The sequence below is a fragment of the Manduca sexta genome, chromosome 2 (genome assembly GCF_014839805.1).
Source record: "Manduca sexta isolate Smith_Timp_Sample1 chromosome 2, JHU_Msex_v1.0, whole genome shotgun sequence".
Classification (NCBI taxonomy): domain Eukaryota; kingdom Metazoa; phylum Arthropoda; class Insecta; order Lepidoptera; family Sphingidae; genus Manduca; species Manduca sexta.
The window spans coordinates 7909711-7930124 of NC_051116.1; the positions used below are offsets into that span (position 1 = coordinate 7909711).

The 20414-nt window shown below is 35.2% G+C and overlaps 1 protein-coding gene across 6 annotated transcripts in view; it reads right to left on the bottom strand.

Annotated features, from left to right (window-relative positions):
• Positions 1 to 351: 351 nt before the first annotated feature.
• Positions 352 to 20414, bottom strand: part of LOC115452193 (heterogeneous nuclear ribonucleoprotein L-like) — a 464908-nt gene continuing 444845 nt past the window's right edge. For 3 of the 6 annotated variants that reach the window (XM_037437247.1, XM_037437265.1, XM_037437262.1), the window contains 7 exons: positions 4162 to 4257; positions 3356 to 3466; positions 2922 to 3043; positions 1900 to 2050; positions 1413 to 1531; positions 1033 to 1121; positions 352 to 550 (listed from right to left, as the gene is read on the bottom strand). In XM_037437247.1, the coding sequence (XP_037293144.1) occupies positions 396 to 550; positions 1033 to 1121; positions 1413 to 1531; positions 1900 to 2050; positions 2922 to 3043; positions 3356 to 3466; positions 4162 to 4257 (843 nt within the window). In that variant the 3' untranslated portion in view covers positions 352 to 395. Of the gene's footprint in view, positions 551 to 1032; positions 1122 to 1412; positions 1532 to 1899; positions 2051 to 2921; positions 3044 to 3355; positions 3467 to 4161; positions 4258 to 6645; positions 6726 to 8547; positions 8619 to 20414 lie in introns of those variants that run through there. The other 3 variants (XM_037437252.1, XM_037437275.1, XM_037437256.1) reach the window with 2 other exon arrangements.

Genomic DNA, 20414 nt, shown 5'->3' on the forward strand with positions numbered 1-20414 from the left:
ATTAATACACTATACACAATGTTTTTTATCGGGATCGAAAATGAACCCGAAAAAAAACATCACACTGTACATAGGCGAATATAAGTACAATAAACACTATAATTAAAAAAACGTAAAAACGGACAACTATAATTCATTTGAATTCTATTATCAACATGAAGCTGGTAACATTTATCTTTGGCTTACCTTTCAAAAAAAAAACAAAGTACATAGACAAAACAACCTTATCCTCACCCATCAGTGCTGCCAACTTATAAAAATGTCATACCGACATAACATTTGGTCCGACGTTCTAAACGCAATTTTACATGTCTTTTGTTTAACCACGTCATTTTTTTATTCTCCTCGCGCTTTTTTTACACAATTACACTAGGAATACAGTTTAACGTTTCTTACTAGTACTCGTGTTCGGCCATGCCGTTATTTTGCCCTTGCCGTTGGTTCTGGTTGGTGTTTTGGTTTTGCTCCTGTTTCTGCTGCTGTCCCTTCCCCTGGCCGATTTGTCTCGAGGATGAGAAGCAGAGCTTCATCACGAACGGGAATTTCGCACCTGGAAACGTTGAGCGTGAAGGGTTAGTTACCTTAGATTGGAATGTAAATATGTGGGTAATTGGCATAAATTAAAATAATAAATTGAGCTAATATTTGTAAATATTACAATTAGTCTCTATAGATTATAAATTATGTGGGTAGTTGGTAAAAATGAAAATGTCAAATTGAGCTAGTATTTGCGATTATTAGAATTGAGTTATTTTAACGATCATTGCTTTAAGAGTTTAATATTTTGTTGATGGAAAGAAAAAACTGCAACATGTTTTTACGAAAAAGGGTCTCATTTTCTTCTCGATAAGTCACAAACTCATATTTTTTGCGCGACTCACGAAAAAAAATTGTAATTTAAGACAACTTTTCTATATTTAATTTATCTTAAAAAAAAGAAATGATTTGTTATAATATCATCGAACAGTAAATTTTTCATTGTATACTATGTTATATACAGGATGTACATATTGTGTTAAAACATGAACCCACCTGGATGCTGTATGGTGGCGTGGTTGCACGCCATAATAGCCATCACCGACTGCGAAATGTTCTGAAATTCCATCAGGCCCGACGATGATCTGGAATGTAGGAATAAAATTATTGTACTTCACAATACTTATAATTTATTATAAAGTATTATTTATTGACCTAATGGAAAAAAAAACATTTCTAAGAATAAAAAGTGTTTAGCCCAAGTGTTTTCGATACAGAGTATTTGATTTTACTTTACGTTTTTAATAAAATCACATATTTATCTTCTTGAAAATAATAATACTCTAAAAAAAGGCATATACATTCCAGCGAAGTCAACTGCCTTACGCTGCTAAGAAATTAAGCAAAAAAAAGAAATATAAATGGGTAAACGTCACCTCTCACTCTTGAGCGGGAACTTGGAGATGGTGTGCGGCGGCGTGACGCCGTAGTCCTTGAACACCTGCAGCAGCTGCTCGTCGGACACGTCTGGCGGCGTGTTGAAGAAGTGCAGCACCTGGAAACAGTCACCATCATCATTTATATTTCTTATTATTGGTACTCAGTAACGGACTTACTAATGCGAGGCTTTTTTACCAGCTTGGTGAAGGGAAGTTATATCACTCCATTGGAACTAAGGTGACCTGACTTAAAAAAGACGAATTTGTGGGAAATGTATAAAAAAGATTTGAAAACAATATAGAAGGCAGTGAATTGGGCGATCGTCGAAGGTGAGAATCTTTATTTCTATTCAATATTTTTTATGTTACTCGTCATAGGGTTATAGAGCATGCTCTGGAAGGTGTTTTTTTTTTTTACCAAAATCACAAAATATATACCTATATCATAAAAAAATGTTCAAAATGTGATAAAAACACATGTTACCTTCGACGGGGGCTGTATTCTGTTCTTGTGTATGGACGCTGGTGTCAGGAAGCGGTTGTTCTTGTTGCCGACGTAGTCTTTGAACGAGGGGCTCTTGTCAGGCAGCGGGTATGGGTTCATCACCTCGGACAGGTACGCCTGCTTCGAGAAACTGTACACGAGGAGGTTAATAAGTATGGTATAATGATTATGTGTAAGTCAGTCTGGATACATGTAATTATGTGAACTAATTTAATACTTTAAGTTGCCTACATAATTGAAGATAGATTGATGGACAATTCTTTATTGAGCACCACAAAAGTAAAAGAAATTTTTTTGACGCCTTTTATCGACCACCTTTTTTTTAGGTCCCTAGATCTCCCTAGATCCTTTGGCCTCTCTGGAACGTGGGGCGCCACGCACAACCCACCCCTAGATACTGCTAAAAACGAAACATGTTTTATTTCAGGCTTTTTCTACCCCCTCCCTCCCTCTTCCCCCTAAAAGTACCCCCACCTACCTACGCTACGCCACTGTCATTTAAAGTTGCTATTGTTTATATGCAGCTGTTACGCATTCCATCAGGCGAGCATCGTTTCCCATTCAAGTGTATAAAAAAGGAGTATCTAATTCCATTATAGTTTCTCGAAGTGAAGATTCAAGAGGGTGCAAATTTGGCGAATATTTTTACATAACATTGTCCCTTTTAGTTTTAAACTTCTTGTAAACTTTTTGTTCGGAAGCTTTTTTGGGCATGGCAGAAAAAGTTTTATGTGAAATAGTACGTGTAATACTATTTATAACAATGATTCTAATTATGATGAAAACCTTTAACAATTTTATAGATAACGATTCTGTTCATAATGATGGTAACATTAATATTTATGATAATGATGTTGACGTTGACGATTTTTTTCTTTTTTTTTTATATTTTTAAAGGCTTGATCGTAACTCAAGACTCATTTTGTATTACTTTTTTTTTTTTTATAAATCCCTAGCCCCTTCCACCTCTGCAAGACGTTGACGATCATGACGCAACTTACGCGAGTGTGAGTGTGTACTCGCCGACGGTGACGTTGTTGAGGTTCTGCACGCAGCGCTCGACGGAGACGCCGTCGCCCATCTGTACCATCGCGGTGCCCTCTTTCGTCTTCAAGAACTTTATCTGGAACACGGTTTTTTTTTGGATATTCGAATGCAAAAAATATACATTATTTTTCGTGAAAAAAAATAAAAACAAGTGCTGAATATATGAAAAAAAAACATAGACATTATTTTTATTGTTATTATTTAAATTTCATGTGACTTATACACAATAAAAAGAGACATATTTACATCAATTAGAATAAAAAAAAAATAAGGTACGTATGTGAAATACCTATGTACCTACCAATAAGCGTAATGAGAGACCACTCTAATCTTTTCATCAAATAAAATCCGTACCCAGCGGTACATCATAGTACATGATAATACTCACTCTAACGACATTCCCGTACAGACAGCACAGGTTGAACAGTCTATCAGCGTTGGCTGTCTGCGGGTCTAGGCCGTACACCATCATCACCGCGCCTTGCTGTGGAGGACCGCCCTAACGTCACAAAAACGGTTAAACATCGAGCACTTAACCTAAATGCCCTTTCCGTTGTACATGGTGTCCATCATTGGACACGCGGTCAGGCAATGAGAAACAATTAAAAAAAACACAACGAAAAAGAAAATACTATTGGCAATGGGATTCAAATAAAATTTAAGAACAAAAAAAACATTAAGTAAAGTTTTTTTTACAATAAAAAAGAGAATACGTAATTAGTGGAGTAAAAATTATTTAAAAAAAAAAAGAAAAAATCAATAATGAAAACAAATAAACAGCTTGAAATACGGATTAGGAAAAAAGTTTTTTTATAACCCCACCACCATACAACACTTAGCAAAGCGTCGTTCGTAGATCCTAGGTCCATCTAGCATCTGAACCTTTACATCCAGATTATTCTGCATTAGACTATGTAGAGAGTACGGAATGCAGTCTCGATTCGAGATTGGCTAATCGAGATCTCAGAGAATAATTTGGTATCAAGGCTGGGCCATTTTTTTCAACCAATACATTCGAAGACTCGAACGACATTTCAAAAAGAGATCGCCAAGCCCACGTGATTGAATCTCGAAAAATAACTCGAGATCTCGCGAGAATGCATTCCTTTCATAGACCCTGGATCTTTTCCTTCCATATGAAAACATTCTACACTCTTAACCCTGCAGGATTGCGTAGCTTTGAATGTGTAATACCTGGTTCTGCGGCGGCATGGACGGATGGTGCATCGGAGGTGGAGGCACGAAGCCCTCGCCGCCATAACCCTCAGGGCCGTAGCCGCGCCCGTCGCGCTGTGAATATAATAAATATATTATAACGCTCCGAAGAAACATTCATATCCGCTGGAAAACTTGCTATAGTGGCCCACGTAAGTTTCGCGATCAGCCTGTACAGGCTACTACGGGACTACTACACCCTTGGTTGATAGTGTTGATTTGAAATGATAGTCCAGGATACGAGAGAATTCATATATTGATAATTTGCTTATTGATAGTATGATACTGATGTTAGAACAGGAGCACGCACGACTTAATGCAGTCTGATTGCTTTGTGCACTGATCTTATAGGTGTAATAAAAGCATTGGTGTGGCGTAAAGCACTGACGCCGCAGTGCACTTACTGGGTAAGAGCTAACTCGTACACAACCTGTGTATATTCAATTTTAACAGGCGAGCATTGTCTTGACTAGCGAGAGGTAATCTCTCCTCAGTCAACTCTATCTGGACCCCACTCTGCTTACCAACAGGTGCAGTAGAATCACTGACGTAATTTTTTTTAGTAGTTGTTATTTATCGAAAATTGTTGAAGTGTTGTATTCTGTTGATTGTTACAATATTATGGTAAATAAATTACCAATAGTAACTTTTACGAGTCAAGCAATACAATTCATGTTTACTGATGAACATTGCACGTGTTAGAATAAAACAAAAGCTGTGAGAGTATTTATGATATTCCTTTGCTATAAAAACACTGAGCATTTGACAGACCGAGGCAGTTGGTCGTGTATACTCGTATCGATCGGTTGGTTAGTGAATTATTTGTGAAAATATTTCTACAGACAATCACAGTTCATTCTTTTAATCAACTTGCTTATGCTCCTAACACACGCAATAATATTACAAATAGGCAATCATCCAAATCGATAGTATTACCAGAAATTATCAATTCAACGGCAATCTTGTAATGTACGGGATTAGTCTAAAGCCGTAGACATATAGGATAAGTTGTATATAGAGTTGAATATTACTTGATACGTATATAGATAGCTAGAGAAATAACACTAACATATACATATCATTTTGACATTGCATTACTAAATGAAACCACATACTATCATTGAAATGCGAATGACAGCACACAGGGCCATAAAAAAAAGCAAACTGATTAATTAACCACATCAACGCACGATTAATTAATCAACACAGTCCGGAACGGAATTTTTACCGGTTTTCCGGACACTCCGGTTGATTAAACTCGCGTGGTTATTAACTGGGTCGGGTGTTATGTTTACTGTTCGCAACTCGAGTAAGAATGGTAAAAATTTTCGTTGATTGTGTTCATATTGAAGCGTGAAAAATTTATGGAATGCCTCAGTGGCTTTGTTGTATTGCTGTACTTCTGTGCTGGGATCTCAAGTTCGATTAATGGGTCAGGTAAAATTATGGGTTTTTCTGCTCGGATACTAGAATTTGGGATTCATTTGGCCAAAATAAACGGCATGTAAATGTAGTATAATAACAAAGCCATGTGCCTGATTTGGTGAAAATAAATGTACCTACAGTATAATATAGTTTTTATATTCTTATAGCTTAATAACAGACACAAACGTACCATATTTTAATACGAAAAAAAATATAAAGCCTTTTCTTACTAATTCAAAAAATGGAGGCGAAAGTTTTTGAAAATGTTAAGATGTTCGTTACAAGTAAACGCAAAAACAACTGAACTGATTTAAATGAAATTTGGCACAGGGGTAGACCATAACCTGGATTAACACATAAGCTACTTTGTCGGATAAATCTTATTCGATGATTGAAAAACGTTCCCCAAATGAAATTTAATTATCATTACCGCTTCTACGCGCATTTAGCAAGTTTTATACCAATTTTTTTTTGTACGTAAAGTTCTTATTAAAAGAAATGTATTATAATAAATTCTGCAATGCGTACGCGTCCTTAGATACCGTTTAATATTCTTATATTGTGCGCGAAAGTAATATTGTTAAGGAAAATGTATCACAAATGTATTCCACACTTCAATTTAGTTAGAATCTTGAATTTGTATTAAATCTGCTGATTTATTAAAATTGAATGAATTACTTTTGTAAGCCTAATTAAATTACTATTACAAGGTCCTGTGTTAATTTTTACTTATATTAGAAAAGTTATAATTAAAATTTTCATGATGGTAAAAATTAGGAGACAATAAAGGTCCCTTCTTTATTAATTTTTCGGAATTATTGGAGGAATTTAACTAAAAAAGGCATAGAATTATTTGATATACTATATAATTAAATTTGTGCATAAAATATTGCATAGAAACTATTAATAGTGAGCCATCGATTTGACGTTGGTATGGCCTAAATAAATCAAAGGTTATTTAATTTACAAGTACAATTTAACACTTAAAAAAAATTACAGTGGCGGATTAAGAAATTTTCACGGGGGGTCATTACTTACCGGGTGATGTGGCGGCGGTGGACCGTGTCTATCTTTCATCATACCGGGCGGCGGCGGCCCACCGCTCCCGTAGTCCATGTCTGGGGAGAGACCAATATGAAAACATAAATATATATGTATCACAAAAAGTACACATCAAATCTCCAATCGGTACACAATAACACATCCAAACATGCAAAAGGTAGGGTTACAAGCGCGGATCACGAGTTTTGGGATGTAAAAAAGAAAAATGTCCTTATTTTATGCAGTACGTATTTAATTTTGAGATGTTAAAGATATTCGTAGGAATGAAAATGTTATTTTAGAACTGTGAATATATGAATAATGCTTGTTGTTGATAAAGTAACATTATGTTTATATTACGCAATGCGGTTAATGTTGAAGATGACATTTTACACGTCGATTTTTGATACAGAGGCGGAAAGGACAATGGAAAACCAAACAAAAAATGGAAATAACACTAAGACAGAATTAACAAATATGCCAAGCATACAATATATAGACTGATAATGCATTAAAGAATGTCACAGTTGATGTAAAGGAACAAGAGGAAAAATTGTGTACGTGCGGTACAAGGACCCATTTGTCCCCCACTGGATCCGCGCCCGTTCAGGAGAAGAAATGAAAGTCAAGTGTGTTTTTGTATTATGTATTTATTGTATATTTTAAGTACATTGTATACAATAATGTGTACATAGAATAGAAAACGATTAGTAGAAAAATTCCATGCTTGAACACAGTTACTCGTGTATTATTAGTATTAATAAATATGTAGTTTAATTATAAAAAAAACATCTCGTGTCTCAGGATGACGAGCGCAGTGAAATACCAAACAATATTTCGTAATTCAAGGTGTTGGATGGTGTTTTTACTGTTTATGGGCGGTTGTATCACTGACCATCAGGTGAACGGCAAGCTCGTCTCGTCATTCAAAGCAATAAAAAAAAATTATCTCAGTAAAAAAATTATAAGAAACAGGGTTTCACATTTTTCGAAAATTCGTTAAGAAAACCTTACTTCACTATACATCCATCAAATATATTATCTATGACGTATTTTTTATATATCTTTTTCAGATATATAATTATAATTATAGTATATCAGAAAGCAAATACCTATGTTGTTGTAATAGCGAATTTATTAGTAACACATTAGTGGTCAAAGTAAAGTATAATAAATCTACTTGCAAATCTGTGTTATTTACTTGGACCCCTGTTTCCTTCGGTGTTGTATTACATACGGTGTCATGTTATATCGGTCGAGTTTGAAGCAATTACCACGATTAGTTTCTAAACTATAACTTTACTAATAAACGTTACTAGAATAGTTAAATTAATCTGTATACAGTTAGAGAGATATCGCACGAAGGCAACCTGGTAAAGGTCTAAACCTACTTAGTAATAGACTACGCCCATGCTTGGTAAAATAAAATTATTGTTTTATTTTATATATTACTTTATATGTCCAACAATGCGAACAATAAATAATTGTATGAAAACAACATCAAAATTGTTTAAAAAGAAGTAAATCCTAATTCAAAACTTGCTGTAAGCAATAATTTAAATTAATTGGAGTTATCTAGTTATCTCTTTTACACTCGCACTGTTACACCCCATGACGTCACGCTTTACTATGTGCCTCTGTTCAACTTCTATCGACAAATCAACCCTAACAATAATTTACATAAGCCGGGGTTATCTAGCTATCTCTTTCACACTCGCACTGTTACACCCCATGACGTCACGCTTTACTATGTGCCTCTGTTAAACTTCTATTGAAATATCAACCCTAAATGAATACTAATTAAGTCAACTATTCCATTTAATTTATTAGTAAAAAAACACACACACGTCATTTCATGCCGCTAAGCACACGTATTTATTCCTTATTCTCATGCCGTACCATTTTGGGACTGTTCTGGCGTGTGCTGGTTGATTTGACAGCTGTCATCGGCGCACGGTCTTGGCGCTGGCTGGGAGGGTACCGCGGTGGGATCTGCCGATATCAAAATCCTTAGTCCCTGCTCGTTGGAACACTTCTGTCTTCTGTGTTTGTGTTGTGATTTGTCTTCGTATCTTCTGTGTGGCTTTTGTTGTGACGTTGTACACAAATTATACACAACGGCGTGTTTTTAATTATTATAGCATACAATATGATGATCAGTGTGGTTTTTGATGGCATAATGTTTAGTATAAATCAGATTCTTGTATGAGTTTAATCACCGTACACAAAGTGTTAAAACCCGCCATAGTGGCCCACGTAAGTGTGTCGCGTTCCGGGATCAACCTGTGTATATCCGGTTCTAGCAGGTCGGCATAATTGTGTCGACTGTCGAGGGGTAATCATCTCTCATCAGTCGACAATCTATTGGACCCCATTCAACACGGTGCAGTGGGGACACTGCCCGCATAAAAAAGAATCACTTCGTTGTTGTTGAAAAATGTAAAAGAAACGTCTATAAAATAGAAAATACAATGAGTATAAAGAGTACTTGCAGACGGTATATGTCATATTTGTTTGCGACTCCGTCTGCGTGAAAAAGTTTTTCTAGGATATAAAGTAATAGAGCTTACTATTAGTGATAAAAAATCAAAATCGGTTTAGTACTTCCTGATAATAGCGTATTCAAACAAAAAAACTCTTCAGCTTTATAATATTAGTATAGATTTAAAAATAAAATTCAATCTTCGTATTCTGAAGTTTCTAAACATAAAAGAGAACAACTTGTTGCAACTGGAAGTGCCGACGCACAAACTTTGACTAAAAACTGTTAGATTTAATCGTTAATTCAAACAATAAGTTCAGAAAACATACAAACTCTTCAGCTTTATGGTTTAAATATAGATAGTCTCTCGGCATGTTTTTAATCAATGTAAAAGTAAACAGTTCCTTCTTAAAATAAGGCAAGAACTATTCTCACAGTAGAAATAGGTAAAACGATTAATTGAGTGCAAACTTAACATTCTAACTCTGATAATCATCTCAGCAATCGTTTAATCTAACTTAATAGCAAAAGGACAGTTCAATTTTAACTGCAAACCATCAGAAGACGTCGCACTATCAGTTCTAACCCGTTCCCACTGAACCAATGGCTTTCCAATATTTTAAAAGGTTCCTTAACGGTTCACCGAAATGCACTGACAGTTTGCTAACTTGTTTCGAGTTGAATGTAACTATTATCGCCATTGACTAAACCATTAATAATTATAAGTATAGTTTTATTGAATTTTTTCTGCTTATGCGTCTTCTGTAATAAGTCATCAATTGTAGTTTTCATTGTCATTACATTACTAACGTCTAACATACTTTACTACCTACCATGTAAACTCTGTCAGCATAAACATAAACCTAATTGGTTTCTCGATGTTATCAACTAACAAATACCTTTGTAACTTTCTTCAGCATGTTACATAATATATAAATAATATGAATTAAAAAAAAATCATAGCTAATGAAATCTAACTTTTTTTATTTCGGGAGAAAAGGCGCGTTATCACTACTGTCACTTGGGGGGCGAGTGGAACGGTCATGTTGGTTTCACCGGTCTTACGGTCCAATGTCGACACTCGGGAGTATAGCATCATCTCAGCGAGCATTGGACCGAGTCCCTAACCCCTGTATATCCTACACCGGCATACCAACCAAAACCCGCAGTGGCCTTCTTCAGCGTATACGGGACATCATTAGGAATTATTAAATCTTTAGTCTGTTATAATATTGTTCTAAAATTATTTCATCGAAGACGATAATAAATTGACGAGAGACGAATAAGAAGAAATAAAATTAATTAAAATATGATGGTAATGTATACAGAAATTGGAAATATGTAACATCCAAACTATACTATGTAGGTTTCTAGTGTCTGGTTTAAAAGAATAATTATTTTGACATACCGATATACAAAAGTGGTATAGTGAATAAGCGCAAGTATTTTCATTACTTTTTATTGCAATTAATTATGTAACATAATATGATTTGATACTTAAGTAAATAATATTTTTTTAATCCTCGCCTCCTTAGTCCTTCCCGTGACATGAAGGCTGCAAAATCTTCAAAACATCGTGAGATAATAATGATTATAAAAATCCGCAAAATAGTTTTAGTTTTAACATTCGAGTAAACATATAACATTTTTTATATAACAAACAGTCCAACTGCAGCCCAGCATAGATGTAATGCACTTCGTAAAATATCGTATGAAAATCCATTAGCTCAATAAAGATGGCGCTGGTATCACGGCCCGCGGCCATGTTTAATTGTTTAAAAGCACACTTTGGTACACGGTAATTGTGTGGACAAAAATAAATCTATATGCAGTAGGGGCTCGTTCACATGTCCATATACTGCATGTTTATCTCGGGAAGAAATTAGGCAGTGTAACTACTGGACATAATAAGACTTAACACATCACGTCTTCCCCATTTTACAAAACATCCATGAGTCACACAGAAATTCCTTATTAAACTCATCAAGCATCAAGCACGACTGGCTTTCACTAAAGCAAGTATTTCCAAATTTTACAAGTTGTGTTGATGTACAATTTGTACTGACGTTTCGATTCACAGTAATGGCGAGCGCAGAATGAAATACCAAACAATACTTTGTAATTCAAGGTGTTAGATGGTGTTTCTACGGCCGTATCGCTTACCAATATACGAAAAAACTCGTCTCGATATTCAAAGTAATAAAAAAAAAATTATAAATTAATCAGTGAGTTTTGGAGCCATAGCACAATTTACATACAGTACGAAAAACATAAAAATGGTTGTAAATTTTATAGTTTTTTCACATCTAACCATTCTAATTTACAACTGATTTCGATAAACGATCCCAATCTTAATCTTCAATCCGATTCCGAGAAGGAACCAATCAAAATAACTAATTTATACGCATGTCAAAAAGGTCTTTGTTCTGATTAGTCCATTTTTGAAATAGATCGAAAAAAGCGATTGGGATCGTTTATAAAAAAGGTGTAGACAAAATTGGCTACAAGTTGTTACTGAAAGTAAAAAAAGGAAAAGAACATATTTTTAACAAATACATAATAAAATAATTTTTCTTTACATCTGTCAATAAAAAATCCTTAGAGATATAAAACAGACAAATGTTTTTATATATTTTATTTTTTTGCCCTAAATACGGCAACTATATTAAATGTTCATTTACTACATTTAATGTAGTTAAAAATACGCGGTGTATTCCCAAATGTGACAGTGTGAACGGGGCTTTAGACGCGCGTTTTAAACGTCGAGTGCCGCCCACTTTACACTAAGTGAATTTATACAAAAACAACCACTCCGCCAACGGAGATATGGCCTGATTTGATTGTGGCCCGTGTTTTAGAAATATTCTTTTATAGGTGGCTTTATACGAATAAAAAATATAATAATTCAAGATTTGAACGCTAAAATAAAATGCATATAGGATCCAGAATTTGTCTGGGAAATGATACGACCGCCCATAAACAGTAACAACACCATTCAACACCTTGAATTACAAAGTACTGTTTGGTATTCCACTGCGCTCGCCATCCTGAGACATGAGATGTTAAGTCTCATTATGTCCAGTAGTTACATTGGCTACAATGTCCTTCAAATCGAAACACAACAGTGACTATATACTGGTCAAGCAGCAGAAATAGAATAATATTCCGTTTAAAATAAAACAAAATTTCTCCCGACGCGCTCGTGAATATTTCACGAAAACAGTTCGCGTTTTTGACGGACGGTGCAAAATAGACTATTCAGAGCATCACACCTGTAAAGGAGTTTAAAAATTCAAGCGTTCGCTCGAGATTTTTTTTTAAAACACACAAATCTGGCAATAAAGTTATTACGCCACGATATTCTTAGGTTATCGTCTGAGGTTGGAATTTTTAGTTTTTACAGCTGTATTTGTGTTAATAGCTTTTGCTTTTGCTTTTAGCTTTGTCTGTGAAATTACTGATAAGTTTTGAGTTTGATTCCCTGGTGACGGTAACTAGTGGCGATTTTATATTTGTAAAAAATCTCAATTATCAGTTTAACAATCATGCTAATTTTATTTTTGGTACTTAATACAATTCTTAATACTCACTGGTAATAGTGTAAGGTATAATTGATTACTTTTGTAATTATAATTATATGTAGTCCGATTACACTGGAATTAGGTAGGTACACTTAGCTTGTCACTCAATAGTTTTTTCATAACTTATAAACTTATAGACTCCGGTTATAGCGACGCATCGATTTAACGACTAAATAGTAAGGTCTCTAAATACATATAAAAAGTATATCGTTTATAACTATTATCGGATATAGCGTCCAGTTATGGTGATGCCTTCGATGCCATCTTAATATATATATATATATATATATATATATATATATATATATATATATATATATATATATATATACATATTATTAAGATGCTGGCAAAGTCACTGTATAGAAATAGCACTTGAACTCTTCGTAACACGCATCTTCATACAAAACAGAGATCAACTTACACTGGCCACACATAAGCACATAGTATTCCTAGTCAAAACTCGGTGAACTTTAACCGCACGCCTCCACGTTAAATTAATATTCGCCGCCACCTTTTGAGAATCACTTTAGATTAATCTTCACAAGCGTTTTAAAAAACGACGCGGTTTTTTCCACTCTCCACGTCGACGTGTGTTGAGTTGTAATTAGTTTTTATGTCTCCGGTTTTGATTGCAGGTGCCTTGTTCTCGTTTTCAGTAACAACGAATGTTAAATGCCTCGAAAACACTGCAAGTGTGAGCGCTCTTTACTAATATATAAAGCTGAAGAGTTTGGACGCTCTTATCTCAAGGATTACTAAAGCGATTTTGAATTTCTTTTTACTAACAAGAAGCTACATTACTTTATTGATTGAGTGTTATATAGGACTTTTCTAAAAAAATTATGTGTGTATTCTTTGTGAATTATCGCTTGCTTGAACGGTAAAGGAAAACATCGTAAGGAAACCTGCATGCCCGAGGAGTTCTCTATAGGAATTTCAAGGGTGTGTGAAGTCTACCAATCTGCACTAGGCCAGCGTGGTGGACTAAGGCCTAATCCCCTCTCAGTAGTAGAGGAGGACCGTGCCCAGCAGTGAGACAATATATAATACAGGGCTGATATTATTATAATATACTAGTTGACCCAACAGACGTTGTCCCGTCTAACTATAAATTTGCAGCGCGCATTCTGTCAATCGCTGACAGTTATTTAAAACAATTGACAGTTATATAAAATTAATATTTTCGTAAGTTTTCTTACATTTTCTAATTCTTCGCGCAATTTTTTGATTTTTTTCAATCATAAGAACCTTCTTCTGACACTAACAAACACAATAACAAAAAAAACAGTGAAATCAGTCCAGCCGTTCACGCATGATGGCGTGACCAAGGGAAATAGGGATTCATTTTTATATATATAAATTATAAACAGTATAGGCGGCCAACTCCTCGAGCAAAAACCTAGTGCATAAGATTGAAAGTGTGCCATATCGAACTGCATGCGACTCGTCTCATGAATTATTAAATTCCACGGATATAGCGGCGCCAGTCCGCGTCGGGTCGAATTTAGCCAGGTTTCTAGATGCATCTGCATATATTTAGAAGCGGTAGTGGGTTCGAATAAAATTCATTGCTTCAGTTCAAAACCAATGCCAGGATATATTTTCTAGTATTTAATTTCATCGTCATGGTATTAAAATAGAACTATTCACTGTATTTTGCGAGGTTATATTGTCTGGTCCAGGCGATGTTGTCGCCATCTTGGTGGTAAACTATTTACGGATTGTATCGCGGTTTTTATATTATAATTTAATTCTGAGGTTTCGAAGACTGCAGCCTTCATGGTCACGGGGCAGAATGAAGTGTTATAATAATAATATCAGCATTGTATTATATACTGTCCCACTGTTGGGCTTCCTCTACTACTGAGAAGGTTTAGGCCTCAGTCCACCACCCTGGCCTAGTGCGGGTTGGTAGCCACATACCTTCTTATTATGAAGAACTTCACAAAAAATACAAACGTAACTTTGGAAAAGTCAGAGGTGCGTGTTCTTGGATTTTGAACCTGCGGACATTCGTCTCGGCAGTCTGATCCACACCCTACTAGGCTATCATCTTTATGAGGTGTTGGTCTTCCGACAGTTACAATATCTACCTACCTTTTAAAAAAATAAGAACCAACCCAGGCAGATTCTCACATATGAGAGACCTACCACCAGGTGTTTAGGCATTCTAGAATTAATCGTGTCATCGGCTCTTTTAGAATACGGGAATTGAAACGCGTGAGCTTTTAAAACGTAGTGGGACCAAACCCTAACTCCTTTCCCCAGTAATCGCCAGTGCGGTAATGATATTCGCATTCAACGCTCGTATTGTAATTTGCACATTGTGTAAAGGTAATACGACTGCATTTTAAATAAATTTACATTTTACTTATATAAACGCGACGTATGTTTGTGTGTCTTATTCGATGTTATAGCAAAACAGTAAACACCAACCGAAATTGCACTAGAACTTATTTGTAACTAGTTGTCGCTCGCGGCTTCGCCTGAATAAACAGTTTTTCCGACTTCAGAAGGCCCTAAACCACTATATAGCTATTCATATCTATTAAATACATTATTGATCTGTTTAATATTTTACTGTAGTTTTATGTTGTTATTAATAACTTAATTAGTGTAATTGGTTTATCCGTTCTAACTGAAATAAATAGCTTCAACTGTAGGACACCAACGCCATATACTTAAAGAGTTATATTATTTCCCACAGGAGCAAATTAGCAGGATAAAAACTAGCCTATTTGTTAATCCACGTCATGGTCTACCCGTCTGTCAAATTTCATCCAAATCCGTTCAGCTGTTTCTATGTTCACTTCTAACAAACATCCAAACATTTTACATAAACTTTTACATCTATAATATTAGTTAAGTAAGATGTATAAAACTTATAAAAGGAACTAACAACTCCTCATTATAATTTTGAACTTGAAAACTCACAATTCAAATTCAAATTGCCCAAAAAGTTATTCCTTACGCATAAATATGACATTTTATACCGGAATAGTCTTACTATATAATTTTGAACAGTCCAAAACTACATCTTAAAAGCAACTCCGGACGTATTTACATATTTATTTTAAACCAGTTGTTCCTTACAAATTTAAATTGTCCAAAAACGTATTGCCAGAGAGAAAATCCGCGCGCATTACCAACCATTCATGAAACTAAACGGTTTGAATAGCGTAGCGTATATTTACATACGAAATGTTTAATTCACGAAAACATTCGTTTCGTAATATCAATAGAGCTATTTCGTATTGAAAATGCACTCGCTTATAAAAATATTTTTTTTACAGCGCAACGTTACTGTCTCGTGGCTGTGCGCATTCACTACCGCGACTTCGGAAGTTTATGACAACACCTCGCACCTTTAGAATTATAATGGCTCAATGGATTTGTTTCCAGAGCCGTAATAAATTATAAAAAAACTACAATGACGCAAGTACAAAAAACCATAAAATTGACTTTATAGCCCACAACATTAGGAATAAACTATCGATGGTTGTGGATTATAAAGTCAGTTTATTGGTTTTATTACACTCGCGTCATTGTAAGTTTAAAGGTGTGAAATAACTGTCACTCTCTATCTCTCTCCTATTGCCAGCGCAAACAATGTACTGAAATTTATAGTCATTATTAAAATATCTTTAGGAAAACATGATATTCATAATATACAATATATTAATAAAATCATGACAAATTAATAAACAAAATATTTTAAAAGAAAATTACAAATAAACCTGCTTGCTAAACAAATTGACTAAAATGTATCACAATTTGAACAGAGTATTTAGAGCAAAATACCGATTTTTAATGCGGCAATAAATAAACAAATATACAAATTACTTTTTTTATAATTTTATACAAAATAAATAATATTATTTTTCAGTTATTATATTTGAAATTCAATTATTAGTTTTGACACGATAGAATAATTATGCGATAAATATATCATAGGTGATAGTCCCGCCCTCTATCACATCATGGAACGGAACGCACACGGCGAAAATTGACTCCTCTGGCACCTCTGCCAACCTCTTCGGGGATAAAGGTGTTATATATTTTTTTGTTTGTTTCTGCTCAATGTCATCAATTATCCTGGCTTACAGCGGCTGTCGTATGGGGGAGAGTGTCGTAAAAACCCCGCAAACAATACGTTCGTCCCGTGCCCGGGGTGTAATGGAACGGTATCCCTCGGGACGTGGTCCTGGAAACAGAAAACATTAGCAAGTGACGACCGATGGCGTCTGTGTTCTATTGTAGGAATTATACATACGTATTGACGACGTCTATTGTCTCCGAAAGGGTAGGCAGAGGAAAAACTACTGCACCCGATTTTCGCCACGTGTCCCGCAGTCTATGATGTGATAGGGAGCGAGCTTAAGCCATAACGTGCACAAATTCCAAATTCCGAGCTGATTATGAGCAAAAAAAAAATACAATGTCAATTATCCGACCCGGGGTTCGAATCGATAAGTGCGTGAAGTCTTTTGGTTAAATATAAATAGATATTATCTTCTAGTGGCCGAAGTTTGTCAGTCGACTCGAAATACATTATATTTGTAACTCATATTATACATAAATATTTTTCTGTCCGGCAGTTTTTTGGGTTCCGATTTAATTAAATGTAGAACTGGATCCCAGGCATGTGCAAGCTTCTAGCCATCTTCCCTATTGAAATTAGGATTTTTTTAAATTTCAATAGCCTCGCGAATCATCCTAGGCAGGAATAGGTATTCTTTGGCAAGAATTTGTGGCTTGTCTAGTCGCAGATAATGATAGGAGCCTCCTTCAGAATGTTCAGCGACTGCAGACTTCTATTATTCTATGTGTTTATGGACGGTGGACATCAGTTGACTAATTTATTAGCTCATAAAAAGCTACTTACGGAATAAAAAGGCCTGAAACTCACCACACCATGAGAACACTATGGATAATATAAAATTTAGAGTAATCCGCAGTTCGTTAGTATCGGATCAAAGTTACGAACTAACTGCTCGGTTTGGTTCACGCTAACGTTCTATTAAAGCTTCCGAAACTTTCGCTTTAACCCGAAGGTTAAGGTCGCTGTCCTACTGTTTGCTATAAGCTATATTTAAATGATGGCGAGATATATTTAAAATATTAGAATACGGCGAATGTGTTATTTTTATTTTCCTATTAATCTTATAAATGATTTTTTCACTTACAGGAAGCTACATTACTTCTGAGTGATACTATTTTATGCCGGAAAAAAATCCACGCGGACAGAGTCGCGGGTAAAATGTAAGATAAGATTATTAAATGGCGAAAACTATGGTAATAAGTCGCGATAAATAAGTAGATAAGCTAATGTCTTGTAACTAGCTTACGAAGATGTTTACATTGTAAAATTTTATAAATTACAAACTTCCCCTTCTGCGTCTGTCTGACTGAACGCCATAACCTCAAAAGTATCGAATGGATTTCGATGAAATTTGGTATGGAGATAGTTTGAGGCCCTGGGATGGGCATAGGCGACTTTCATCTCGAGAAAATATATAGCGGGACTTTTATCTCGGAAAAACTCATCCACGCTCGATGTCACGAGTAAAAGTTAGCAATATATCAAAGTGACGCAAATAAAACAAGCAACTAATAATTACAAACAATTACTTATGTTTACAATATTGTTAAGACATTGACAAACTGACTTTTCTAAAATCATGTGTGTATTATTTGTGAATTTATCGTTCGCTTTAACGGTGAAGGAAAACATCGTAAGGAAACCTGCACATCTGAGAAGTTCTCTATAGGAATTTTGAAGGTGTGTGAAGTCTACCAATCCGCACTAGGCCAGCGTGGTGGACTAAGGCCTAATCCCTCTCAGTAGTATAGGAGGCCCGTGTCCAGCAGTGGGCATGTATATAATACAGGGCTGATATTATTTATTTATTTTATTTTAAGATATTGAAATAATTTTATTTCGACATGCAATTAACATTTCAACACGATAAAATGCAAGCTTAAATTAAAACAACGTTCGAGGGACATAAACTGCGCTTCGACCGTCGGAGAGGCAGTTAATTTTTTCTTAATTAGTGCCGATGTCATAAATCCGACAGCGTTCAGTTTACGAGTGCTCAACGTTAAATTAACGACTTCACGACAATTTATTACGTGAATAATTGGTATAATTAATTAGTGCAACAAATTAAGTTAAATAGTGTTCATTAAGGTAGATATCTTCATTTTATTACAGCGGCAGTGATAGAATGCTATGAATTTTAATACGTGACTAGTTTTGCTTTCGGTTTCGTCCGTTTTGTAATCCGTTTATAGGCTAATAAGCAATCTAGATTATTGAGAGATAATATTATAGATTTTATAGCTGCAACTAGGATCACCCTTTAGGTTATTATTGTTTTGTCTGGACAGGAAACTTAAAGCATAAGATTCCCAAAGTGGTCCAAGTGGACCCCAGGGGTCCACGGGAGACTTGACGGGGATCTACGTTGGCGTGACCAAAACATGAGGTCACGATTAGTAAGCGGGGCTCCACCAAAATATATATGGTTTTGATAATAATGAATTAAAATGTTGACTTGACATCACCTAGTAATGTAGGCAGATAATATTTTAAGAAGCTCAGCAACTGTTACATATAAAACTTGTATATTATGGGGTATTTGATAGAAATTTACCTGCAGGGTGTCTACCGGAACTGGCAAAAATTTTAAATGAACTATCAGAGGAATAACTTCCGCAACTTCCGGCTTAAAGCAAGCTGATCACCAAACTTTACACAATATAATAATTATTATGTTTTTTTTTTTGTTTTATTATGTTTGTTTAGGCAGGCTCTGATAATCTAGTATTTATCAAAGCATAACAAATGTTATGCTAAATAAAGCGATATCATCATCATGAGCCACTTGATATCCCACTGCTTAACAAAGAACTCCTCAAAATATTCTACACCGATGTGTTGGAAGCGGCCAGCATCGATTGAGTTCCTGAGGCCATAACCACGTCCTTATTTTATAATGAGATGGTAAGTGGAGTCGGGTCCAATAGAATGTCGACTAACGAGAAATGATTACCCCTCGACAGTCGATATAATTATGTCGGCCTGTTGGAACCGGATATACACAAGCTGATTCCGGAACACGACACACTTATGTTTGCCTTTGTAGGTTCATATGCACCGCTGCGTTTACCGGTACGTGGTTTCTATTCGAGAAGCGATATAGCTTATATCTTATAGCTTGCATTTCAACATCACCTTTACGAACAGGATGATCTCTACCAAACTACAAAGCACAAGGGTTCGGATGCGCCAGTACGTTTCTGAACTTATTGTTTGAATTAACAATTAAATCTGATAGTTGTTAGTCGAAGTTTGTGCGTCGGCACTTCCAGTTGCAACAAGTTGCTCTCTTTTCATTGTTTAGAAACTTTTAGAATACGAAGATAGAATTTCATTTTAAATCTACAGTAATATATATATAAAAGTAGAAGAGTTTGTTTGTTTGAACGCGCTAATCTCAAGAACTATTGAACCGATTTAGATTTATTTTTTTCACTTAAAGGAAGCTATATATCTATACATATTATAAAACAAAATCCCCTTTTCTGTCTGTGTGTATGCTTTCGATTTCTTCAAAATCTACTGAACGGATTTTTATGAAATTTGGTATGGAGATAGTTTTAGACCCTGCGAAGGTTATAGGCTACATTCTATT